This window comes from Carassius carassius, chromosome 46 (assembly GCF_963082965.1).
Source record: "Carassius carassius chromosome 46, fCarCar2.1, whole genome shotgun sequence".
In the NCBI taxonomy this organism is placed as follows: domain Eukaryota; kingdom Metazoa; phylum Chordata; class Actinopteri; order Cypriniformes; family Cyprinidae; genus Carassius; species Carassius carassius.
Genome location: NC_081800.1, coordinates 18,530,251 through 18,558,024, shown reverse-complemented (window position 1 = coordinate 18,558,024; position 27,774 = coordinate 18,530,251). Strand labels below are relative to the sequence as shown.

General features: G+C 36.0%; 1 protein-coding gene across 3 annotated transcripts; it reads left to right on the top strand.

The window, feature by feature from the left end:
* Positions 1 to 1,818: 1,818 nt before the first annotated feature.
* On the top strand, positions 1,819 to 25,804 carry LOC132129793 (phosphatidylinositol 4,5-bisphosphate 3-kinase catalytic subunit delta isoform-like). Of its 3 annotated transcripts, XM_059541560.1 has the most exons (24): positions 1,819 to 1,898; positions 2,659 to 2,790; positions 4,042 to 4,213; positions 5,314 to 5,542; positions 6,071 to 6,297; positions 7,487 to 7,666; positions 12,161 to 12,316; positions 13,189 to 13,278; positions 14,349 to 14,567; positions 16,224 to 16,320; positions 16,593 to 16,723; positions 16,810 to 16,854; positions 17,073 to 17,240; positions 18,142 to 18,263; positions 18,583 to 18,726; positions 18,816 to 18,915; positions 19,482 to 19,660; positions 20,109 to 20,209; positions 20,327 to 20,405; positions 20,805 to 20,972; positions 22,214 to 22,337; positions 22,586 to 22,731; positions 23,139 to 23,271; positions 24,489 to 25,804. In XM_059541560.1, exons 3-24 carry the CDS (start codon positions 4,073 to 4,075, stop codon positions 24,621 to 24,623), a joined length of 3,114 nt encoding a protein of 1,037 aa, XP_059397543.1. In that variant the 5' UTR covers positions 1,819 to 1,898; positions 2,659 to 2,790; positions 4,042 to 4,072; the 3' UTR covers positions 24,624 to 25,804. The 3 variants fall into 3 exon arrangements, with proteins under 3 accessions (XP_059397543.1, XP_059397541.1, XP_059397542.1); XM_059541558.1 differs by lacking the exon at positions 1,819 to 1,898 and having other exon boundaries at positions 2,523 to 2,790; XM_059541559.1 differs by lacking the exon at positions 1,819 to 1,898 and having other exon boundaries at positions 2,523 to 2,790; positions 4,039 to 4,213.
* The last annotated feature ends 1,970 nt before the right edge of the window (positions 25,805 to 27,774 follow it).

The following is a 27,774-nucleotide window of genomic DNA, read 5'->3' as shown; positions in this document are numbered from 1 at the left end:
ATAAATGGCGCCTCCTTATGGCTTTTTGACACATTATCTGTAAAAATATGTTATGTTTCATTTTTCACATTAACAGTTTATAGACAGAACATGGTGATTGACCACTGCTTATATAATTCATCTAAACATATTTTATTAAATAAAATAATTTACATATGTTGCTACATGGCGGACACCATCTCTTAACATGTTTCTGTGAATCCATTTATTTGGGTTTACAGTAAAAGGCATAACGTATTGTAATAGTTAACATGAGATGTGTCCATTCCAAGTGATTAACATATCTTAGTCCACTAACCTCGATTCAAGGTAGGCATGTGATGTGCAAAACACAGACTACAGCTTAAATCTGTTATTTCCAGACCAAAAATCCATTTGTACAGAGAAATATAATATCATATTTTTTTCTTGACATAAAAACCAGCCCATATTCAAACACAAGCTGCTGGTTAAACAAACAAGAGATCTCAAGAGATCCTTTGTAATGAAAGACGGAGTGTCAGAATTCCAAGGATAGACCAGGCTCTGAAACTGTTGCCATGGTGAGTAAGACTGTTACATTAACAGCTAAATTTTAAAGAAGTGATTGATGCATCATAAGTGCAATATGACTGTTAGACCACGGTCTCAGATGCAGGGCTGTCCGAGGTCTCTTCCTACAGATCGATGTGATTAGCACAGGGGCTATAATGACATTGCATATGTTTGGTTTTCCCCATCACCTCCAGTAACTTCCCTGCGGTGATCGGCTGTCTGGCAGAGTGGTGCACTTTGGCCTGCATTGACTGGTGGGTTGAGGGTGAAGGTGGGTGGATGTGGGCTCAGGGGTCTTTGGCTTTATTTCACTCTGAGTTTCTGTTCTGCACATACACTTCCTGTTTTCACAAGCTGTGAGCTTTCAATGGTGTGGTGCATTTTAGAAGCTTGTTATCATCACAGCACCACTATAGTCTTTTATATGACTGAAAAGAAGACCTATGAATGTCTGTGCAGATGATTAAACAGCATGTGGCTAATTACATGCAGTTTCAGGACTTGGATTCAATAGTGTTTTCATAAATGGGCCAGAGATTGTACTCCAATTGGATTACAAAACGTATTTATATATATATATATATATATATATATATATATATATATATATATATATATATATATATATATATATATAAATGGCTTTCAATTATTTATAAGATGAGGGGTTTAGTTAGGGCAGCGCTTTTAAGATTCATTTTTTGCGAATTTTTTTTTTCTTCTCAGCAATAAAATAATAGCCTTTTACTATACGTTTCCTTGCTGAAAGCAGACAACATTAGCCTGTTTGACAGAATGACTGGTGCTTTTAAGTGACTTCCCCAAGGACCCATAATCGTTATTCGCTGTCAGTGGCATCCAGAAATAGAGCTTCCTTACTCTCTCACAGGAAAACACGTCTGACCGGTTTCATTTAAAATGAGGAAATAATAAGTTCAATAATTCAGCGTGTTATGTACAGCATTTACTGGTATCAAGTGATAACTGGTTTCAGATAATACTAGTAAACATGCTCTGGACCACATTTCGTGTTTAAAAAAAACAAATTAATGAATCCTTTACCGGCCTTGAAAGACTGACTATAACATGAGCCAATAGTATTGGAGTACGAGCTTTGAGTGAGCATTTCATTGGTTGAACTTACTAAACGAATACGCCCCCTTCAGTTAATCAGTCGTCTTTGTCAGTCTAAACAATATTCGGCGCTGAACCATAAAATCCCATAGAACCAAAGCTCATTTGTGAACGAAAATTGTAATTTAAGTCTCATTCACAACAAGGAGATAAAGCGGCCGAAGAAATATGATTGTATACGCAGTTCAAGTTAATTGAAACGTGAACAACTCGGCATCTTTGGCGAATCGGTTGAGTAAATGATTCAGTGACTGACATAACACTTTTCATCACCATACAAGTATAAACTGGATCTTGGTGAACAGTTTCAAAAGATTCGAGTCGCAGGGATGAATCAGGAACCACATATTTGGATCCCATTTTATTTGTTTTATCGCCTTTTGTTCATTTATAGCTCATAATGCATAAATATGATTGACCAGAATGAAGTAATTACAGAGATGGCTTTCAAACGAATGCAACATGTTGCACGCGTGGAAACAGACCTAAAAAGCAGAGGAAGCCAGACGGTGATGTGCGGAGGAAGAGTTAGGGACCGTTACTATTGTTTCAAACGTTATGAAAAGTGCAAACTTTTATTACATGAAAGTTAAAATAAATAGTTTTATGTAATGGAAAAAACGGTGTCAGTTAATTCAAAGTCATTAGTCTTCAAAACATCAAATATATTTGATGTTTTACTGTAACGCTTTCTCCAAACATATTCAGACGATTTCTTTCTGAATGAAGGACATGGTAACCCAGACATTTTTTTATTGTCAGTATTATGTCGTGCATGAATGACAACAAGAGAGAGAGGGAGAGAGAGAGAAAAGAGGAGGAAGTAAGTGAGCGCGAGAAAGAGGAAGAGAGAGAGAGACTAACGTACACAACACATGTCGATGTTCCCTACGAGTTAGGAAGGAACGCGGTGCTCAACGCGCAGTGCAGACAGCCACTTTAACACCTCCAATCACTAAAGGATTATCAACACTTCTACTGTCATTTCAGACATTTCAAATACTGGCATCTTGATCGGTGACCGAGATTCACGCACCTGGAAGATATCAGTCTTCAATGTCAAAGTAAAGGAGCATCGCTGTTTCTAAAGATGGAGAAATGAACCGCCGGTGACGCTTGAAGGTAAGTTGGCGCTGTCACATTGTCATATATTGTTTCATGTTTCCCATTACGAGAATGTGTAACAAGCAGAGGCTTATTCATGGTGGCTTACGCAAAAATGTGTTGACATCTGCCTTTTTAAAAATGCATCATCAAATAATGTGATCTTTTTAATCGCTATGACTTTATATAACCCATATATTTTCGACAGACGCATAGTTTTAAATATATTATAATATCTGTGAAATTGCTGTGCTGATAAAAGATGATGTGCGCCACGTTTCTCGGATATTGGCCCTCCTGCCGGCTTTGTAACCCTATACAGTCCGACAATTCATCACAGAGCTGCAGTGTGCGCTTCAGACACATGCACAGCATATATGATATAAGATATTGATTAATATAATCCAATGTAAAATCTAATCTCAGGAACACCATACTTCTGTTTATGATTAATTGCAATTGAAATCTGCTTTAAATAGAATTTTCAGTTTACATTTTTCATTGATTGTGTAAAGTGTAATTGTATCGTTGTGTGCATATAAACAAGTTTATATTTTGACTGTATTTTGTATACTTCCTAGTATGCACTGCTTTCATTTTCTTTAGCAGGTCACTGGGTTGATACAAACCATTGCACAGTGCTAATATTGCATAGAAATATAGTACAAAGTTATATATTGTGATTAGTATAAACTTACTGCATAAGAAGACACTTTAAATATTTACCACGTGAAAAGAAGTATATTCTATACTTAAAAAATAGTAAGTTAATAATATATTCTATATTAATTTTGAAGATCATGTGCAACATTTGAAGTTTATAATAACTTGCGGTATATTTCTATGGTTTTATTTGAACCATGTATTAATTGAGGTTTAGTATTATGATCATGTTTTCTGATTTTTTTTTTAAGTTGTAGTGATCAGCTATTTCTTTAATTATTCAGTTCAAATATTCTGAACTTATCACACTTTTACTGACACATTCGATTGCTACTAGTCATGATAAAATGATATCAATCATAATATGAATTATATGTTTTTTAAAGACCATGTGCTGCACTTTTACAAGCAAAGTGTCTTAATAATTATTTATTACACAGCATATGTTACATGCTCTCTCTTCTCTCTGAATATTAATTGAGCGTCTTGAGGTCACTCCCTGTCTCTGTAATTGGTTCACTGGGTTGTAACAGCTAGTAAACACTTCATGCATGTTCAGAATTGTATGACATGATCTTTTGTAAAGCGTCTATCTGTGTTCAGCAGTGGGGTCAGCTGTAGATGAGTTTCCTGCACCATGCCGCCGGGGGTCTTTGGCATGCAGGATGTGTGGGAGAGGGAGGGTCGGCAACAGGTCAATATGGAGTTCCTCCTCCCCACGGGGATCTACCTCAACTTTCCCGTAGCTTGCAGTGAAACCATTAGTACCATCAAGAAGGTGAGGAGACCCTCTGATCACATGCAAACACCAAACATACTATTTTGCAGAAATTGGAGAACGTAGATACATGGACAGAACTGTAGTTGACATGGACTTTTTGTAATGAGCATCAACATTTTAGGTTAAAAAGGACAAAAAAAGCACCACAAATAAGGTCCATACAACTTTGAAACTCTTAATGCATCTTAGAAAAAAAAATTGAAATCATTATTTGGTAAAATATCTTAACATCATATCTTTAAGCTCCTTGTTTATGAGAGAAGTGTCAAAGTCCAGTTAGTAAACGGATCTTTCAATGAATCGGTTAATTTGGTTCACAAAATGGTCTGAACGATTTGTTCATGAGGGTGAGTAAATGTTAAGGAACCACTACTATGAGGTCGTAAAACTGCATCTGTAATAATTAAGTTAACAAATAATAATAAAAAAAATTTTTTTAGATAGCAGGACATTTTGAGTACACAAAATTATTTGATTGATGGTTGGTGATAAAAAAATCTATTGTTTATTTTTTATTTAATTATTACATTTGCTGGTTATTATATTCATAAAGTCGGATGGTTTAAAAAAAAAATCCTTTATTTCAATAATTTAAAACTGACGGAAATTATATCTAAAAGTAAAAACCTGAAAGTAACCCAGTTGTTTAAGAAGTAAACAAAATAATTGTATATACTGCTTTCGCCTTTTTACTTTCAATATACCCCAGACAAGTTTTGTTATATGTACTCTTGTTTGTACAATACGCTTGGTTCTCAGTAGTAAATTATTTGATTGAATGGATAAGTTCTCACGCAATAAAACAAACAAAATATACTTTGATGATAATGAACAAATGTAATTTTCTGTGCTATTTCTGTGCTGGTGAACCACTATAGGCGCGATGTTCGCTAGCACAAAATGCATGGTTTTTCTAGTGAAGCTGGTTATTTAAGGAAGTCTTACTGGTTTAACTAGTCAGGAAGCGTAACAGCATCGTATGCTGGGTAACATTTAAAACAGGGGTATTAGATTGTCTGGACAATTAATATAAATCAACTGTACTAGTCAAACCCATTGGCCACATTAAAATCCTGATATTGTGGCTTTTGTCTTAGATGGTGTGGAAGAATGCCAGGAACGAGCCTCTGTTCAGTGCCCTGAGTGACCCGGATGCCTACGTTTTCACCTGCATCAACATGACCGCGGAGCGGGAGGAGCTGGAAGATGAGCAGCGGCGCATGAGTGACGTTCGGCTGTTCTTGCCAATTCTCAGGCTGGTGGCCCGGGAAGGAGACCGAGTCGAAAAGCTCATCAACACCCAGATCAGTCTTCTTATAGGAAAAGGTTTGTGTCACACTGGTCCTCAGCTGACCTCAGAGTGTTTGGACGGCTCATAATTGAAACAGCTTGACGTTTACTCACCACTGCAGCAGAATGATATGGTTTTGGCAGCTGTTCAGCAGTTAAGAAGAATTTGCTTATTTAAACTAAAACAAAAATTATGAACACGACAGGCTGATTCAGAATATCAGGTTCATGTTGATCATTTCCCCTTTTGAGATAGTCTTTTCTTACCTTGGGTAGTTTTGTAAAAACAAATTGAGGATGGTCACACAATATGTTCATGTTACCTTCTGCCTAATTCGACTAGATTCTAGTGAAAACGTATGATTATATGATTAATTGGATTTTATTATTTGCTTTTAGCATTGTGCTAATTTTTGGATAATATTACCAGCACCATTTTTTTTTGTGTCTCAGAGAGTTTAATTGTTGGTAGTTTTAGTATTTGTAGTATTTTCAGAATGAATGTTAACAGGACAGTTTTAGCGTTCTGACTTTGTTCTTATTGGCACGAAACCTTCTCCACAGGTCACCATGAATTTGAATCCCAAAAAAACCATGAGGTGAATGAATTCCGAATGAAAATGCAGACATTTTGTGAAGAGCGTGCTCAGGTGCGTCAGATGTTGCCATGGGATCAATGGATGGAGTTCAACTTCCCATGTGACTTGGAGCCATGCTCTGTAGGGGCACAATCTGGGAAATCATGCAGTGTCAAAAAGATTTTTGTCAATGTGAAGTTCGAGGGCAGTGAGGTGAGTAAAGTTCATATTAATACACAATTCTTTTATGCTACAATTCAACTAATTAATTACTTTACTTTAATACTATGTATCTGCTTTCTGTTTGTGCTGATAATGTAAAATGAGCATGTAATGTAGTCATTGACTATTTAATCCTCTCATGCAAAAGTCTAATTTTAGACTGACACATTTTCTGCCTTTGATATCACAAATCGTAACAGTGAGGAGACGTTTAGACGGTGATGATGTCACTGCAGCATCTGCAGGCACACATGGCTCTCACTGACCCAGTTTTCCAGAGTGAAGCCTTTGATAGTATTTATATGTGTTGTGGTGCCTGTCAATCCCCCACCCACTCAACACAAATGTTATTTACCTATGATCTTAAACCCTGTAATGAGTCTGAAGCGTGCAAAACAAAAAAGAAAAACTCCAGCAGCACTTGTTTTTATAATGCATGACATGGACATCAAAAGCCAGACTGTTTCGACACCACATTTGCAGAGAAAAACAATCAGATTATGAGTAATTAATTATACTATCATAAGTGAACTATGACCCTGTGCATATCAGTGATTATGAGGGAGTTTTCTTCTTTTTTTTTTACTATAACTAGAGCATGTTTTAACTAACTTTTTTGAGCCAAAGACTCCTTTCATAACACAAACTGTTCAAAGGCCCCAGAGAAGTTCCTGTTACCATGGAAATGAGAATCATGGGAACCATGACCACCCACTCCCATAAAGCATAGTCTCCCCACACTCTCAATCAACTTGGCAGTCCTGCATTCTCAGTTCTTGTCTATATTCAGATACAGAATTTCCTTTTTTTTATTATACAGTACCATTCAAATGTTTGAGGTTTTAAGATATTTTTTATGTTTTTAAGATAAGTCTCTTATGCTCAACAAGGCAGCATTTAAATGAATAAAAATAAGTTAAAGCAGTAATACTGTGATATAATGTTACAATTTAAAATAACTGTTTTCTATTTGAATATATATATTTAAAAAAAAATTTTATTAAGTATTTATTATATTATAGTCATGACTTGTATCAATAGTTCCAGCCTATATTGAAAAAAATTATCCCAAACTGCAAGAACAGACGGTCACTTGAATCTCTTTCCATGTTTTTTTTTTCCATGTACCGGTAATTTGTTTAGACCCCCTGGTTATGCATTTCACATTTTGACTTCGTAGGAGACCTTCGTTCTCCAGCAAGATCCGCACGACCTGCCAGTTGTTCTGAAACAGAACGCCTTGAGAAAGAAGTCCACCGTGTTCCGATCAACAAAGCAGGAGAAGCCAGAGGACTACAGCCTTCAGATTAACGGGAGATGGGAGTTTATTTATGGAAAATATCCACTCTGCCAGTTTAAAGTAAGTCTGAAAATCACAACATCTTCTCGACTTCACAGCTACATTTTCTTTTAAATTCATATGAAAGCGTCACACTTTTAAACTCCAAGCTGCATGTCTTTTTATATCTTGTCCTGTTGTTTTGCTAGTTAAAAAAAAAAAAGATATACGTATACTCCATATATTACTGCAATATAAAGTTTGCCAGGCTCTTCAGAGGCCTTGATTTGAATTCGTCATAGGTCTTTAGGGGAAGTCGTGGCCTAATGGTTAGAGAGTCGGACTCCCAATCGAAAGGTTGTGAGTTCGAGTCCAAGGCCGGCAGGAATTGTGGGTGGGGGGAGTGCATGTACAGTTCTCTCTCCACCTTCAATAACATGACTTAGGTGCCCTTGAGCAAGGCATCGAACCCCCAACTGCTCCCCGGGCGCCGCAGCATAAATGGCTGTCCACTGCTCCGGGTGTGTGCACTTTGGATGGGTTAAACGCAGAGCACAAATTCCGAGTATGGGTCACCATACTTGGCTGAATGTAGGGCTGCAACTAACGATTATTTTGATAATCGATTAATCTGCCGATTATTTTTACGATTAATCGATTAATTGGTTTATGTACTTATATTTTAGTTTTTCCATTTTTTTCCCCAAGTAAATTATTAATAAAGGGTCTTTATCATTCACCATAGATTTTTAAGAGATTTTAACCGTTTTGCACTGTCATATACTCATCAAAAATATACCTGGAGTGGTTTTATTGTGTTAGTAATCCTTTGTCGAACTCTTCTGCAATCAGAACACTGACCCATACTCTAGCAAATTTCACAAGGAGATTTCAAATAATGTTTTCACCATGGCAGTCCTTAGAGCTCCTAAAGTAGTTTAACATCCCGAACAAAGCTTAAGGAATCTTTCAAAACATATTTTCACGAAGAATAAGGATAAAACAGAATAAGATTGCAGTGCATTGTATTTTATTATTTACTGGGAAACAGCTTTATAGCTTATGCTGTGAAATTGTAAACAATCCTTCGAATAAAGTGCCAATGGCATGAAACCTGAATGGAACTCACAATTGAAAGTAAAATCCATCAGAAGGTTGTCCAGAAGAAAAAAAAATTGGACACACACAAAAAAACCTGCTGTGTGAAAAAGAGCAGTGAATACTTAGAAAAAAAGTTTATTTCAAATATCTTTAAACATTTACCTCTCTCATTCAGTCATAATTAGGCTGCACGAATGAATTATGAACTGGTAAATGACAAACTGATCACAGAACATGTTTGTAAAGCTTTAAATGTTAACTGTTAAAAAGCAATGTTATCAGCTTTTACGACTAAACATTTGCTGGAGACATACAACATTTGCTCCAGTACAATGTGACATACACACTGTACTGGAGAATCTGCACGAATAAAAGTCTTAGGGGCCGTTCACATATCGCGCCTAAAAACGCATGGAAAACGCTAGGCGCACCGCTTTCTCCTCCTTTCCAAAGCGCTCGCGCAGAAGCGCCCCTGAGGCGTCTGCCTTTGCTAAGCAACCATGACGTGCTCTCTCCACGAAGACAAGGAAATTTCAGCAAAGGATAAATGGATTTGCAGCTCAAAAAATCGCTTGCAGTAGCTCTGCTACTAACTTTATTTCAAAATGCAAATCCATATACAGCTATGATCAGCTGTTCCTTAATCTTGACTGAGCTTTTAACGTTGTTACGGGAAAGTATGAAGCTGATTATTTAGTTCTTTTCACATGACCCGCAGTGCGCTTGCGGCATTCTGAAAAGTTTAAATGTTTTTAACTCGATGCGGTGCGGACGCCCCCAATAGTATCGGAAAAACGGGCGCGTCGCGACCGCGTCGCTTCCATTATGAGCCTACATTGGAAATAACGAACATGAGCGCACAAAAGACGCGATATGTGAACGGCCCCTTAAACAGTTCAGTAGTGCAGAGTTTACAGGTTACTCTTCTTTTTTGAAGGCTCAAAGTAAAGTACTCCCACCATCACGCTGAATGCTGCAGAGACGCTGTTCGGGAAGCACGTGACATAAAACAAGGCCAGCTATTGGCTATTCGCTACTTCTCCTGTTGTACTGGCTGAGTAAAACCTCCGGTGGCTCATTACTGCCACACTTTGGTCACCGCAGATTTGAAATATGCACGAAATGAGCCGCTTACGGCAAATAAAAGTTATTTAGCAACGAATCGATGACTAAATTAGTTGACAACTATTTTAATAATCGATTTTAATCGATTTAGGGCTGCAACTAACGATTATTTTGATAATCGATTAATCTGTCGATTATTTTTACGATTAATCGATTAATCGGTTTATGTACTTATATTTTAGTTTTTTCCATTTTTCCCCCAAGTAAATTATTAATAAATTGCCTTTATCATTCAGCATAGATTTAAGAGATTTTAACCATTTTGCACTGTCATATCCTCATCAAAAATATACCTGGAGTTGTTTTATTGTGTTAGTAATCCTTTGTCGAACTCTTCTGCAATCAGAACACTGACCCATACTCTAGCAAATTTCACAAGATTTCAAATAATGTTTTCACCATGGCAGTCCTTAGACCTCCTAAAGTAGTTTAACATCCTGAACAAAGCTTATTAAGGAATCTTTCCGGACATATTTTCACAAAGAATAAGGATAAAAAAGAATAAAATTGCAGTACATTGTATTTTATTATTTACTGGGAAAAAGCTTTATAGCTTTTGCTGTGAAATTGTAAACAATCCTTCAAAAAAAGTGCCAATGGCATGAAACCTGAATGGAACTCACAATTTAAAGTAAAATCCATCAGAAGGTTGTCCAGAAAAAAAAATAGGACACACACAAAAAACCTGCTGTGTGAAAAAGAGCAGTGAATAATACTTAGAAAAAAAGTGCATTTCAAATATCTACATTTACCTCTCTCATTCAGTCATAATTAGGCTGCACGACTGAATTTTGAACTGTTAAACGACAAACTGATCACAGAACATGTTTGTAAAGCTTTAAATGTTAACTGTTAAAAAGCAATGTTATCAGCTTTTATGACTAAACATTTGCAAACAACATTGTACTGGAGAATCTGCACAAATGAAAGTCTTAGGGGCCGTTCACAAATCGCGCCTAAAAAAAAGCGTGGAAAACGCTAGGCGCACTGCTTTCTCCTTCTTTCCAAAGCGCTCGCGCAGAAGCGCCCCTGAGGCGTCTGCCTTTGCTAAGCAACCATGACGTGCTCTCTCCTTGAAGACGCGGAAATTTCAGCAAAGGATAAATGGATTTGCAGCTCAAAAAATCGCTTGCAGTAGCTCTGCTACTAAATTTATTTCAAAATGGAAATCCATATACAACTATGATCAGCTGTTCCTTTCATCTTGACTGAGCTTTTAACGTTGTTACGGGAAAGGATGAAGCTGATTGGTTAGTTCTTGTCACATGACCCGCGGTGCGGTTGCTGCATTCTGAAAAGTTGAGATGTTTTTAACTCGATGCGGTGCGGTGTTGGAAATAACGAACTTGAGCGCGCAAAAGACGCGATATGTGAACGTCCCCTTAAACAGTGCAGTAGTGCAGGTTACTCTTCTTTTTTTAAAGGCTCAATGTAAAGTACTCCCACATCACGCTGAATGCTGCAGACATAGACATCATATGATGTCTATGGCTGCAGAGACGCTGTTCGGGAAGCACGTGACATAAAACAAGGCCAGCTATTGGCTATTCGCTACTTCTCCTGTTGTACTGGCTGAGTAAAACCTCCGGTGGCTCATTATGCCACACTTTGGTCACCGCAGATTTGAAATATGCACGAAATGAGCCGCTTACGGCAAATAAAAGTTATTTAGCAACGAATCGATGACTAAATTAGTTGACAACTATTTTAATAATCGATTTTAATCGATTAAATCGATTCGTTGTTTCAGCTCTAAATCGATTAAATCGATTCGTTGTTTCAGCTCTAGCTGAATGTCACTTCACTACACTTCACTTCACTATTACTGCTCTGAAGTAGTTGTTGATTTAGAAACCGCTCGTACCTCCAAAGATGAGTCATACATTTCTACCACCCTTCAAAACATCAACTAAGTTAAAGATAATGTGATTTCAGCAGCATTACGCTACCTAAATGAACAGGCCGCAGGATCTGATGATGATTAGTCCAGGAGTACTGGATCTGGTCCGCTCTTTATAGTGTACATTTTGGAAAACAGGAACTGATAAAACCATCTGTACCTCTGCGACCGTTTCCATCCCTCACTGTCTATCTCTTTGTGTCTGTTTACGAAAAAAAAATGCTCTTCCTCATTCATTTCTTATTTAAGAATTTTAGAGGCTTTTTTAATTTTTTTAGTGGACAGAGGACAAGAAATTATACAAAGAAAATGAATTCAGGACATGATGTGTCCCAAATGAGCACCATAACTCAATGTATCTTGAACTTATGAGCTATTTTTGTCTTAATTTGTTAATTTTTAATTTTTGTCTTAATCTCTTTTTTGTTTTGTTTTTTTCACTCTCGCAGTATATTTTTACATGTTTGCATGGAGGTATCACCCCACACCTGACCATGGTGCATCATTCAGTCATCATCAAGTACCAGGAGGAACAGGGTGGCCTCAGTAACCAGGTGTCCAGGAGTCGTGCTCAGTCCAAACCACCCCCGCTACCTCTGAAAAGGGTGAGAAGGCACATTTACACCGGAACACGATCTGTTATTAACAGGGGAACTATTGTCATGTTTCTCTTGTAGCCTTTGTTGTAGACTTCAACCTCTCTGAAATTGATTTGCAATACGACATCGCAATCATTTACCCGTGGTGACTTTTTGATCATGTGTGACCCCTTTATATAAGTGCTTTGAATTAATGAGATGGAATAAAAACTTTTTTTTAAATAAATAAATTAATTGTAGCAACTCTAGCTAGTTTGAATTAGTATAACAATATCTAAGCCTTTAAACGAGCTAAGTTTTCGAACACACCGTCATGGCAGTTTGTAACCATTTTACGCTTTAGCAAATTGGTGGCTAATTTGTAAAATCTTGTGTTTTTGTATAATCTCTTAAGGACTGGACTTTCATGCTTATATGAATTTTTTTCTAAAAACCATATGTTTCTGGTTGCAAAAATAAATTGTTGCCTGTATTGTTTGAGGAATGCATTTATAAAGTTAGTTCCCCCTAAAATAGCTTCAATATAATTTATTTTATTAGCAGCTTGCAGTGTAGCTAACTACAGTTTTAAACATATAGCTGTTTCAAATCAACTTCCCCATCGCTACTGAGCATGTACGTTTCTTCTGTGGTTGTCTGATGTACCTGATATACCATTCGATGAAAGAACGATACTGAACCAAAATGAACTGCTTGGTTTACCTTGACAACATTAGATTCGAGCTAATGTTAGTTCCTCATTCTGTTGTTTGGTTTTGGTTTCTCTGTAACTGTCAAGCATGCTTGCACATTCGATTTTTGGCTTGCAAAAGAAAATACAAGCATTTGATAATGAAGAAAAGGTTTCCGATGTTAAATAATATTTTTTTTCTCAACAGCAAAACACGTCCTCGCTGTGGTCTATCAATGAGCCTTTCTATATATACCTTCTACAGGGCAGCCGAGTAAACGCGGATGAAGGCATGAAGGTAAAATTGCCTTTTTGTTTACATGTTTGTTTGTGTATCTTCATTTGTATATTGTTAGTAGGATGCATGTTGGGTTGTTTAGCAACTCAACTGTGGCAGGTAGTGAGGGGTGAAATCATGAACACTGTGGTCATGTGACCCTGACCACATATTTCCCATAATTCATCAGAAGCGGTTAAGTAAAACATCAAAACAGGAAGTGGGGAGTGACTATCTGGCTTTACGGCTCTCTCTTGGGCCTAGATTCTTAGAAAAGGCCGGCACTGTTGCTTCTGTTCACCACTCGCATCTACTTTTTTGCTTGTCGGAGAAGTCAACAGTCACTGAACGTCTGCTTCTATTTTAAAAAATTCATGAGAAACACATGTAGACCAGTCAGATATTTTTTTTTTTTCAACCTGCTTGAGGAACAATTACAGCAGTGGTGGACAGTGTTAAACATGTTTACATGACAAAGAATTTTATCATGCAAAAACGTTCATGTAATTTTCCCTCACAGCAATTTTTTTTTTAAGAAATCTGGCTTTCAAAATGGAGCTAGCAATGTCAGAATAATATTTTGACATGATTCGTGTGAACAGTTCACATTTTCATTTCATTGTTCATAGTGTTCTGTTTGCTTTATTCTCAATGTTTATTATTCTGCATGTCTTTCTCGTCTCTTGCCAAAGAGCTTTGAATTAGTCAGTCTTGTCCTCTGGCTGATTCTTCTTAATAATATAAAAAATATTATTGTATTTTATGTTCAGAGGATAGAGTTTACGGACATTGTAAATGATAAGAATGTAGTTATTTGAATTTAAGAAGGTTTTGAATTTTTTTTTTTCGCTGAAACCACTGCTAGAGAAAAACATAATTTTCTTGTGGCAACTGTTCTGTGTAACAAGTTACTCCACATGCTTTTTATGCCAGGAACTCGTTTACTTCCTCATACTTCACTCACTTCATTCATTCATGCATTCTTTTATTTTCAGAAAACTGAAAGTATGTTTCTTCTTCTTAAAACTGTAGACTTTTTAAGGCCGATTTGAGACTAATTTCCAGCTCTGCGATCATTCTCTTTCTCTCAGCTGGTGGTTCAGGCTGGCCTCTTCCATGGCAGTGAGCTCCTGTGCAAAGTGGTCATCAGTAATGAGGTCAGTGTTTGCTCTGACCCCGTATGGGACCAGAAACTAGTGTTTGACATCGGCGTGAGTGACCTGCCTCGTATGAGCCGCCTCTGCTTTGCCATCTACGGCGTCATTGAGAAGACCAAGAAGCGCCCAACCAAGAAGAAAAACAAAAGAGCGGTATGTTTCAGTAGTTTTAAAAGCAAACAAGTCCCTTAACAACCAACAGACTGACTGATAAAAGATGAGACACCTAACAGATGCTACACTTGGAGTGTTTGACATGCATGACTGCTGAAGATGTTCACAGTAAATGTTGCGGTAGTATAGTCAGCATGAGGCAATATTATTTAAACCCTCACAACAGGATGTTGTGATCCATTTTCGCTCAATGCGGGTAACCCAAAATTAAACGTTAGGACAGAGCAGCTAGTTGATGTCAAATCAAAACTCACCAGCCCGCCTCTTCATGGCCCTGTCTTTGTCATATAGCGTGTTGTTAACTGAAGGCGCAGTGTTGAAATTCCCAGGTGTCATAGTGTGTGTGTGTGTGTGTGTTTTTGTGTGTATATGGTGGACTGCTGTTGGCAACACCAACGCATCCACTTCTGCTTTCAGTGTTACTTCTCTTCCAGCAAACTAGAGAAGTCCACATGGGCGTGGGACATGAATAGAAAAAAAGTGTCTCCTCCTGTTATACTCATTGCATTGTATACGTACTGTGCACATACTGTGCATTGTTTTAGTTCTGATGGAACCCCATATTTCACCATCTTGAAATTTAAGTGTATTGTTTATCTTTAGATTCTGATGAAATATTCACATGTAGATGCATGGTAATAGAAATCATGTTCTTTTAAAAAAATCTATAATATCTATAAAATTATATTTTTAGTTATCCTGCAGTGTTCTGTAAATGATTCTGTATTCTGAAATTCTTTATGAATTATAAATTATTTTATAAAATGTAATTAAAATGTTTATAATTCATTATAAATTGATTATAAAAAATCATTTCTGAATTACCTTTAAGGTTTTCAAATATGGATTTCCATATATAGTTACAGTGTCGATTTTGTCAATACTGAATTAATATAAATTGGAATAGAATTTTTCTTTGATCAAATGATTTTCACACGTAAAATGTAGGATTTGACATTATTAAAATTATTTTTAAAAAATCTCTTCATTATTTTATAATTTATTATGAATTATATATTATTTTACGACATTTCGTTTACAACAATATAATATTTACATTTATTAAAATAGTGTGTAAATAAGTTCTTCTGAATCTTATTTAAGATTTAAGTGTATAAATGTAACCTGTGTATTTACATATACTATGTAGATTTAGGCTACATTGTCATGGATTGTGGAATTGGATTAGAAATGTAACTTTTTTTCTTTTGTTTTAGTTTAATATTGTTAAAATGGGCAGATATTTGCAGCAAGCTTTCAGTTTTTTATCTATTAATTTCACCTTTTATATTTGACTGAATCTCTTTTCACAAACAGGCGCTTCTAAAAACACTGTTGATTGCGGTAATGTCTGTCTCTACAAATAGCAGCTCTTTATTTTGACAACTGGACTACATTTTCAATCCTACACAGAAAGGATTAGATCTGTTTTATGGGTCTGTTTGTAATCACTGCTGTTGTGACTGGAATATTTGGTTAGTCGGTTAAATCGTCACCTCCCACAACTCTGGCATTAGTGTACAGCGTTGTTTAGTTGACAGTGTCACCTCTCCCACATAAAAAGACTGTTGTGTAAAGTGTAATCCCAATATGGTTAATAAACCTCCAAATCAACCCTCTTTTCTCTTTTCACAGGACTGCCCTTTAGCCTGGGTTAACACGATGGTGTTTGACTACAAGGACCAGCTAAAAACTGGAGAATTTTCCCTGTCCACATGGCCATCAGTCCCAGGTACTTTTACTTGTATATTTATGATAAATCACTTATTGAATTCCTCAACTGTAAGTTGCTTTGGATAAAAGTGTCTGCCAAATGAATAAATGTACATGTAAAATGAACAGTAGCTCATGCTGTTTACAGCTACTTCTTCTGGTTTGACCTTTGGTCGAGTTATTTTCAATCATTTAGTCTTGTAAGTAAGTGACTTTATTTAGAATGGTTATTTCATATCAGGATAAGAGGCATCAGTTCAGGTTTTAAAAGCTCAGTCGCTTTATTTTTAGATGATAAAGGAGATTTGTTGAATCCTATGGGCACTGTGGAGAAAAATCCAAACATTGACAGCACGGCCGGTCTTCTGATTCGCTTTCCCAACATCAGACCACACCCCCTGTATTATCCTCCAATTGAAAAGGTGCCTTTTTGTGGTTCTCCTTAATGTCTGTATGCTTCTCATAATGTCTGTACGTTTTATGGAAATTATCTTCATATTATTTTCAGCTAAATGATCTGGGAATGAATGGTGAAAAAGCTTCAAAAGAAGAGGTAAGTAATAACATGAATTGGTCTGTTAGAGGAGAAACATGCCATGAAATGGAAATGGTTGCTACATTAGGGCCTGTATTTCTACAGCACTGTTAAGAGTTGTGGTTAGCTGAAGCATTGAATGTTTTCCAATGATTGATTCTTATCACTAGAGACGAAAGCGCTAAAACTACTTTAGGAGACTTTAATCTAAACAGATGTGACTGTTTTCTTTTTAGCACCTGAAACTGAAAGAGATTGTGGACAATAAAAATTACACCGAGTTCTTTGAGGATGAGAAGGAGCTTCTGTGGAAATTACGTGAGGAGGTGAGGCAGCAATACCCGGAGAGCCTCCCCAAACTCCTTCTCATCACTAAGTGGAACAAACACGAGGACGTGGCTCAGGTATGTTGAACCACTAGTTCCTCGGGATATGATTATTTTTAGGCATTGAAAAATTTACCCTTTTGCGTTCCTAAAAATCCTTTATCTAAGCTGGTGTTCTGGGGGTCTTTTAAAAATCGCTTGTAATTCTCTCATTATGCTATATTATCACCAAACATTTCATTCAGTCTTTTTGTCAATGGCAGTTTTGACAATGTACATGAACTCAGGTCAGTGAGGCCTACAATCAGAGAAATATAAAACCTGTACTAATTGAAACAAAACAAGTTGATAAAAAGATTGAATCCAATATTTGGTAATAATATAGCATATAGAGATTTTTTTTTGTCAGTGATTTTTGTCTGGGAGCACCACAAGTGTAACGAGGAGGTGAAAACAAACTAAAAAAAGTATAAAAACTAGTTGTTATTCTCTGTGTGAGCAAAGTCAATAGGTTTTAGTCCAATGTGATAAAATGACATTAACTATAATTTTCGAGAAAAAGAAGTTCAGAATATCCGGAACTCAATATAAGGGTTAATTATTCCAGGAAAACCATATAAAATGCACATTTAAAATAAATGTGAATATAATTGCTTCTGTCATTTACATTTTAATATGAATTTATTTTCCTTTTTTGGACTTAAAGGGTTTTGGAGGCAGAGGTTAGTCAAACAAGTGTCAAAAATGCAAAACAAAACCAGAAATTATCCTTTTATTTCAGGTCATTTGTTACAAAGGAGTATTTTGAAAATAAAAAAGTTCTTAAAAATTAAATATTAAAATTGATTTGCTCATTATATCACATCTCTCACACACCTTTACTACCACCCAGGATGCTTTTCTTTTAAACTTTAGGGTTTGAGAGGTTGTTGTACACTCTTATTCAGTGCATTTTGTTTTTCTTTTTTCTTTTTTTTAGATGGTTGGTTTGTTACGAAAATGGCCAGAATTGCCTGCTATACATGCTCTAGAACTTCTGGACTACAGTTTCCCTGACCCTCATGCCCGCTCCTTCACCATCCGCTGCCTCAGGAAGTTGAGGTGGGTGACACTGCCTCTATAATCAACACCTGAGAGCTAAAAAAAACTACACCACAAAAGCACAGTCAGCACAGGCTCTGTCATGCATACATGTCAAAATCATAGGAAAAAATACCTTTATTCATATGGCTTTTAACATTTGTAGAGACATTCAAATAAGCAGGTATTTTATTAATCATTTACATAATTAATTTTATTAAAGTTTTATTTAATTTGCATGTCAAGAGAGCCTTGTCTGAACTGGATATTTATGAGGGATTTATATTCAGATTTATTTCTATTCAACTTGGCTCCTCTAATGCATTTTTTTTCTCAACAGTGATGATGAACTCTTTCAGTACCTCTTGCAACTAGTGCAGGTTCTGAAGTATGAATCCTACCTGGATTGTGACTTGACCTGTTTCTTGCTTGAGAGAGCCCTGGCCAACAAAAAAATAGGTCACTTCTTGTTTTGGCACCTCAGGTATAAATTCATCTTCTCATAGTGATCTGCAGCAATGCACCCCCATTCCTTTCAGTGTCATTTAGGCTTTGTTTCTGCTTCCTCTGTAGGTCAGAAATGCATGTGTCCTCAGTCAGCTTGAGATTTGGACTTATTCTGGAGGCGTACTGTCGTGGGAGCATCTTTCACATCAAGAGCTTGATGAAGCAGGTTTGTTACATTCCTAATGTGTTATATGTTTGCATGCACTGTGAGGGATTTTTATTAACTAGTCTTTTATGACCTGATGCAAACTACTTTTATTCTCTTGTATTGTGCTTTCCGGGGCCCTTTTTGACACTTGGGGCCCCAAACTTAACACTTGACTTGTTTTCTCTGTTACCGGTTCTGGTAATTGTCACTTTGTGCTGTGTCTTTTCTTGCATGAAACAACGCCTGTTCATTCAGGCACATATATGTACATGTATAAATATAGTAAGTAAGCACAAGGGTGCTGGAATATGTTTTTTGTTGCAGCAGCAGTTCCACAGTGACTGTACTCAGAACTCGTCTTCTTTTGAATGTTTAATAATAGCCAAACCACTGGAAGGAAGGGGAACTGCACTCTGCTGCTCAAAGTTTGCAGCACGTTTTTACATGCCTTCTCAGATACTGATTATCACACGCATGTTAAATCCCTACTGCTTTAATCCAGTCCTGTTTTGTGATCGTCACCAAATGTAATGTGTGCGTATATGGATTTGTATATACTTCTGTATTATCTCTGTCCCCGACAGAATGAGGCTCTGAATAAAATGAAAGCTCTCAATGACTTTGTGAAATCCGGCAGTCAGAAAGCAACCAGGATACAGACTACAGAGGACATGAAAGTGTGCATCAAACAGGACACTTACATGGAAGCGCTTTCGGATGTCGTTTCTCCTCTAAACCCAAGCATCGTGCTGTGTGAACTATGGTACCATTCAAATGCATGTTAATTAAGTAGATTTATAGTAAACTCTTAAATCAGATAATATAACATCTATAATAGATTTTATATGTTGTTGTGTCAGCTCGTGTTAAATGATATTTCTTTGGTTAACATCCTACAGATGGTGTGTTATTTAGCAATGTAGATTTTGCGATAACTGGAATGATTGTGTAAAACAATTTTTAAGTAATCTCTCATTATGCACTTTTTAAAGGTTTTATGGGTTGTTTTAAGTTTTCAAGCTTAAACTGAATCAATGGTATAATGTAATATTACAGAAGCAATGTATCTTTTTTCAGGGTAATCCCGCTAAATGATTAGGTGCATAACATACTGTACAAGTTACGCATACAAGCATTTACCAGAAAGCAAATAGCCTGTTTTGCAACCATTTGTGGACGTGTGTTCTTGATTCTAATCTTTTTTGTTTCAGTGCAGACAAGTGTAAGTTCATGGACTCAAAGATGAAACCTCTGTGGCTGATGTACAAGAACAAATATGATAATGTGGGCATTATCTTCAAGAATGGAGACGGTATGGACACAAAGTCATGCTTACACAGTTTTTGCTTGTACTAATGATCTTTTCCCCCCTCAGTTTTTGATTGAAAAAAAACAAAGACTGAGCCTTTTCTCTGTTTTTTTTTTTTAGATTTGAGGCAGGATATGCTAACCCTTCAGATGATTCAGCTAATGGATGTTTTATGGAAAACAGAAGGTCTTGACCTCAGGTTTGTATAGTTTACTTTGTTATTCGTCAAGATTATTAATTTGCAGAAAATGTGTGCAGTGAATAAGCACCTGTATATTAGCGCTTGTGTATATAGATTATATAGATTGTGTATAGATTATAAACAAAAGGGGGGGGGGGGGTATTTTTTATTTACATTGTAATCTATAAATATTTTATAGATGTAATATTTTTATAATATTTATTTTTAATATGTAATGTTATAAATAAAAATCTTATTTACACACGTGTAATATTTCACACACACACACACACACACATTTTTTATCTTAATTTATAATTTTTTTATTTCTCCTGTAAGAAATTTTAGATCCTGTGAAAAAAATATATATATTAAAAATAAGTAATTTCTTAATTATGTTTGTTTGTTGGGTCCCAGAATGCTGCCCTACGGATGCCTGTCAACTGGAAATAAATCGGGTCTTATCGAGGTGGTGAAAAACTCTGACACTATTGCCAACATCCAGAGAAATAACAGCAACAGTGCAGCCACCGCTGCCTTCAACAAGGACGCTCTTCTCAACTGGCTTAAATCCAAAAACCCAGGGTGAGCAGCACACTCTCTAACCTTACACCGCGCCACAGCCCGTGTGGTGTGAATGCTGCAAGCAAGCGTAACGTAGCCAACAAATTTAGCATCACATGAGGATTTTGCATGAGACATGCAATGCATTTTCTACTTTCAAACCTCACTCACAGGGTTAAACTCTCTTGGCTCATTTGACCTTTGGTTTATATGAAACTATAGGGTAACATCAAATGCACTTTGGTTGCAGAAGTTGCAGCAGTGGAGTACATTTACCCCATGTTATGCTGCGTTTACAATTTCATTTGTTCTTGGCAGGTGTTTTCTGCGAAAGTGGCTTCATGTGCTTATTGTTTTTTGTGATAACAGCCAAGTATAAAAGCTGAGCACTAAGATGAAACCACAACGTGTGTTGCATTGTGTAACAGTATGCTTTTGCAAGTTGTCGATCCTGTCAGAATGGGGGGGGGGGGTGACCTTTTCCGAAATGCACTGCTTTAGAGAAGTCTGCTTTAGAGAAGTCTGAGTGTTGGGGTCTTTTTGTGGAAAAACTAATCTTCAGAAGTCCTTTGCGGACATGACTGATCTTAACATCCTATCTGTGTGATGTTTTAGCATTTAGGCAACTTACAAAACTACTTTTGGTTAAGCGTATGTGGCTTACCAAAAAAAAAACACAAAAAAAACAGCTACTCACTATGATGCATGCATGATTTTTCCTCGAGTATCCTGTTTATACTCTTGAAACTAAAGTGCAGTAAACTGAAGACAATGATGTCTTGTCTGAAACCGATATATGCCCCCTGTGGACATATCCAGTTCTGTGCTGCTTGTCCATTTACTGTAAATGTTATGCTAAATCGTAAGGAGTATGGGACACTTGTAATAGGTCCTGTCCATTGCTTGCAGATTGGATGATGTTGTCTAATGTTTTCTTGTTGCATTTTGGTCTTAAGAAATGAGGGAATACATAAGGGAGCGCATTATTTACTGAGCAGTTTACTTTCTAGTTTAACTTCTTATGGAATCTGAGCTAAGGTGGAAAGAGGCATATAACATATTCACAAGGCAATATTAATGTTGAATGTCTCAGGTGAGTCATAGAGTGACTGAAAATGATCAGACAGAAACAAAGCTGTAAATGTTTAACCCTTTAAGAAAGGCTAATCTATTTATCTATTATATGTAATATACATTATACGTATGTTTGTAAAAAAAACAGCAATGGGTTATGAATTAATATATTTTTTTTTTTTTTTCAGGGATAAGCTGGATCAAGCAATTGAGGAATTCACCCTCTCCTGCGCTGGCTACTGTGTAGCCACATATGTTCTGGGAATAGGGGACCGTCACAGTGACAATATAATGATCAGGGAAACGGGTCAGGTGAGAGTGAACTCCGTGCCCCAGCAGTGCTGTGTAATCATAAATTGTATCACAAGATGGCACCAGCCATCCATATGAGAATGGGTTGCACTTATCTTATTTCACATACTCCTGTATTCCTCAATTGTAAGTCGCTTTGGATAAAAGTGTCTGCCAAATGAATAAATGTAAATTTTATAATTGTCTTTTAAGTGTGAATTTTATAATAATTGAAGGTATGCTTAAGATTTTCTCTTTATTGTTTGCAGTTATTCCATATAGATTTCGGGCACTTTTTGGGGAACTTCAAGAGCAAATTCGGGATCAACAGAGAACGTGTGCCTTTCATTCTGACATACGACTTTGTCCATGTGATTCAGGAGGGACGGACCAACAACAGCGAGAAATTTGAACGGTCAGTACATATGTTTTTTCTTAATTCATGGCCTAATTCTCAACTTAATCGCAAACATAAAGCTAGTTGGCATATTCTGACTTTCATTTAGTGGTTTGTTCTATACTATAACCATTCTAAACTGGTCTTGTTCTGTAGTTTACTTCCATTTTCATCAGCAGCAATACAAAAGTTCAACACCTGTGTAAAAGTGTCGGCACAAAAAGAAGCAACTAAGTTTCTATGCTTTCCAACAGAATTCTTTTTTTTTACATTACCTCTGTAAAGTATGGAGACTGCTGACTGCTTATAACCAGACTACATTTATATGTAACCTGCTAATAAATGGAAGGTTTTAGTTGGGAAAGAGAATATGTAAAATTCATTATTAAATAAAGAAAGAGTACATGTGTTCTTATCTTCGCCAGGTTTCGTCAGTGCTGCGAACAAGCCTACAAAATCCTCTGCAGGAATGGGACTCTTTTTGTGAATCTTTTTGCGTTGATGAAAGCTGCAGGACTCCCTGAGCTCAGTTCTTCCAAAGACATACAATATCTCAAGGTAAGAACTGCACAGAGAGGAATTATTCATTACCAATGAGATGGCTGATATTTGCTGTTTCTCTAGTGCTTTGCAAGCATGGAATATCAAATTTAAATGGATGACATCTAAAGACAGTTATGTATCAGATTGGTTTTTAAGACAAGGCTAAAACTAAATGTTACCTATCATTTTCCATTATAGAGTTCAAGATTGTCATCATAATTGTCAAACCTCTATAACTTTAATTTTTTTGTGGAAATATAGTATGGAGAAAAAAAGAGAGAGACATTCTTAAAAATATTTATGTTCTACAGAAGACAGTAATTCATGCAATAACATGAAAGTTAATTTAGTAAATGATTACATAATTTAGTTTAACTGTCCTTTTAAAAGTATGGTTCACCCAAAAATTCATCTTTGCTGAAAGTTCATCTAAACTGTTTTAAAGAAATTTAGCGTTACATCACTTGCTCACCAATAGATCCCCTGCAATGAATAGGTGCCGTCAGAATGAGAGTCCAAACAGCTGATAAAAACATGACAGTAATCCACACAACTTCAGACCATCAATTAATGTCTTGTGAAGTGAAAAGCTGTGTTTATAAGAAACCAATTCATCAAAATGTTTTAACTTCTAGCTAAAATACTCTAAAAATGTCCTCTTTCCATAATAATGTATTGCCTGAATCAGGAGAGAAATACAGCTTGCATAGATCAAACACTATTTACAAGTTCCATGTAAATAGTCCAAAACCGTTCTAAACAAATATGTTGGTGGATTTTGATTTGAGAGGACAACAGTGGATAGGATTATGCATTATTATGGATTATGGACATGTATATTGGCCAACAGCATTGGTTTAAAGTTAAAACCCCTAAATGAAGAATCAGTTTCTTATAAACACAGTTTTTCGCTTTACAAGATTTTAGTGTGGATTACTTGTGGATTATTGTGGTGTTTTTAACAGCTATCTGGACTCTAATTCTGATGGCACCCATCCATCGCAGAGGATCTATTGGTGAGCAAATAACGTAAATCTAAGTTTGTCACGATGAAGAAACAAACTCATCTAGATCTTAGGTGGCTTGATGGTGAAAAAAAGTAAACAAAAGTAAACTATTCCTTTAAGAGTCATTCATTAGAAGAATAATGAATGTCATAACCAGGTGGATATAGAATATGTTCAGTACTGACATTCCCGCTCCATCATGACGGAATGTTCTTTTTCTCTCAGGACTCTTTGGCACTGGGGAAATCTGAAGAGGAAGCACTGAAGAACTTTAAAGTGAAATTTAATGAAGCTCTAAGAGAGAGCTGGAAGACCAAGGTGAACTGGATGATGCACACTTTTGCCAAAGATAACAGATAAATGGCACTTGATCACAGGAGACCTACTGAAACCCTCTTGATGCTGAGTTTTGATTTAAACCAATGCAGCTTCAAACACAATAAATGTTGCACTGCTGTCAGGCATTTATGGCATTATACTTCCATGCAAAAGCAAAAAAAGGTGTTTAAAATCCAGAAATTCAGTCAAAAAAGTTCCTGCGTTTTTCCTTTGCAGGGCACTATATACATCAACAGCTGTTTAGCGAATGTTTACATCTGTGACGTAATATTAAATAAATGTATACATTTGGTTTAGTGAGATCTACTGCTTGAAATGAAAGTCATTTCAGATACATGTTGTATTTGCAACACACTGCACTGGAAATCAAAGCTACTAATTTAACATACTATATTGGCGTGCCACTAATTTAACTAGCATCTCTGGTTTGTATCTGTCTCACTTGTGTACGTGCACAGAGAACAGCACCAAGCAGGCGAGATTAATGTATTTATAATTTCTAATTGTACAGCATAAATAATTGCCTTTGGTTCTGAAGAAGAAAGCACTTTGTGTTTTCATACGGTTTACATTTTTGTTTCGTTACATGAATGTGTTTGGTTGTACATATTCTTTAGTGTATCATACGTATATTTACATTCCTTAAAACAGTATTTTTTTTCAGTTGAATTATTTGTATAAAAGAAAAATTGTTCATCAGGAAAGCCTTTGTATAGTGGTGTACATGAGAAGAAATTTTTTTATGTCAGTGTAGAAATGAGCCTTAAATATTTTGTATTTGTGGGGTATTCTGTGCCTTTGGGATGTGACACAAGCCATCTTGAAGTTGTGTCCAAAGAGTCTGCGTTTTGTTCAGTGAAATGTGTTCAAAGGATTTATGCCTTGTACTACTGTACTATAAATCAGGACAAAAGTGGAATATCATTGCTCTTGCAATTGTAGAACACTGCGCTGTTAATTGTGTACCTATTTTGAATATAGAGTCAGTCAAAGCTTGTTTTCTCTTCCCGTAAACCTTAATCAATTCCAGAATGTGTCGCCACAGTATTCTCTAAATGAATCCAATGCTACATGATTCATGAAGATACTTTTTCTCAACTGAGGCTTAAATGTTGTTTATTTTGAATCTTTAAATGTCCTCTAGAATGTGATTTTAAAAAAAAAAAGAGATTTAAAGTTAAATCCATCTAATCTTTATATATGAAAGTCCTATGAACACCCACCGCATGTAAGGAAGATTAGTGGACAGAGGAATAACTTTCACATAATGAATGGATTTTAGCATTGATTCAGGTATTGATTACTGTTTATTGGACTACTTGCAGAGTACCTCTCATGCTATGGTTTTTTTCAAGCCATCATTATTTTGCTTTTGTTTGTGTATAATGAGCTTTAGTCACTTCACAGTGTGAAACGCCAGGATCTTGAATTTCTCAGTTTACTAATGTATTGTTTCAGTTTTTAAACGACTGCTTTATGAAGTTTTCAGAGATGTTATGGAAGTGTGATGTTCATATTCTTTTTTTTTTTGCCATAAATTATTGATTATGAAATTGATTTGTGGGGTATTTATTTATTTATTTGAATTGAATGGTTTTGATAGTGGTTTCAGAGATACTGGGAAAGGAACTGGACCTTTGGCTGTTAATGTATCTACCTCTGTTTTTCTGATATTAAATGAATAGTTCACCCAAAAATGTATATTTATTCACCCTAAGGCCGTCTTAGATGTAGATGTCGTTTTTCTCTTCATCTGAACAGATTTGGAGACGTTTAGCGTCATATCACTTGCTCACAAAAGGAAATGGGTGCCGGTGTCTTAATGTTAGATTTGTGTCTTACAAACAGTTTTTTCACTTTACAAGATCTTAATTGACAGATTGGAGTTATGTGGATTATTGTTTTTATCAGCTGTTTGAACACTCATTCTGACGGCACCCATTCACTGCAGAGGATCCACTGGTGAGCAAGTGATGTAATGCTAAATTTCTACATCTTGATGACCTGAGGTTGAGTACATTTTCATTTTTGAGCAAACTATTCCTTTTATGATGACTGTCACAATGTGGCTGATTTACCCGAATTCACCCTACTTAATTTCCAGAATTCAAATTAGTGTGGGACAGGAAGTTAAATATGCCTGATCAGCAGTTGAATGTTATTATTGTGTGTTGGAGAAATATACACAGTGAAAATGAAATGTGGAAAATGAATAGGAGAAGTGGAAGCTACATGAGAGCTCAATCTTTATTGTGTAATGAATGATAAACGAGGCTTTCCCAGTGTGAGGAGTCCTGTAAATGAGACTGCTGGGAAACTCTCAGAAACATATGCTCTGAGACTAGGGCTTAGAAATAGTGATGATAACAGTAAGAACAGTGAGTTCTGTTTTAGCTCCGCTGAAGGATTTTCTGTAATAGGGCAATCGATATTTAATCCTGAGAAACATGAATCCAACTCAGGAACTTTAATGGCTTATTGTAAATGCTTATTATACATATTAACAAAGCTTTAATACAATTTCTATACTCTGTGGAATTGAAATGGGTTCATTGAAATCTGTCATGTTCATGCTGTCTAAACAACTGCAAACTACAAATTATTGAACAGCAGTACTTTATTATTATTGCATCAGGGAGGTGATAAACTCTGTAAGGTTTATGTCAATCATAGGAATATATGGGGCAACTGTAAAATCCAATTAAATGTCTCCTTTTCTACAGTATTTAGAGAAAAAAAATGAATTGATTATATGTCAGAAAACTGATCAATTGCAGTCAAAAGAACTTGATTGCACATTAAGATGGCCACAAAAGCACCTTTACCAAGACTGAAAAACAGTATGACCTTACACTGGCCTCATTGTGAGTGGGACCACAGAAAATATCAAGCTATTTAAGACAGGACAAAAACAATGGTGTACTGTATATGAAAAAGTGTATATTGTGTATATTCAGTGCTCCACAAGGTTTTTTTTTTTTTTTTTTTTTTTTTTTTAGATTTATTGATACTAATCTGCTAGTTAATGCTTAGGTACTTCTCAGAATGGTATATGACTTTTCATTTCTCATGTCATATTATATTAAATAGGTAATGTAATTAGTAATTAATATAATATAATATAATATAATATAATATAATATAATATAATATATAAAAATAAAGTATGAAA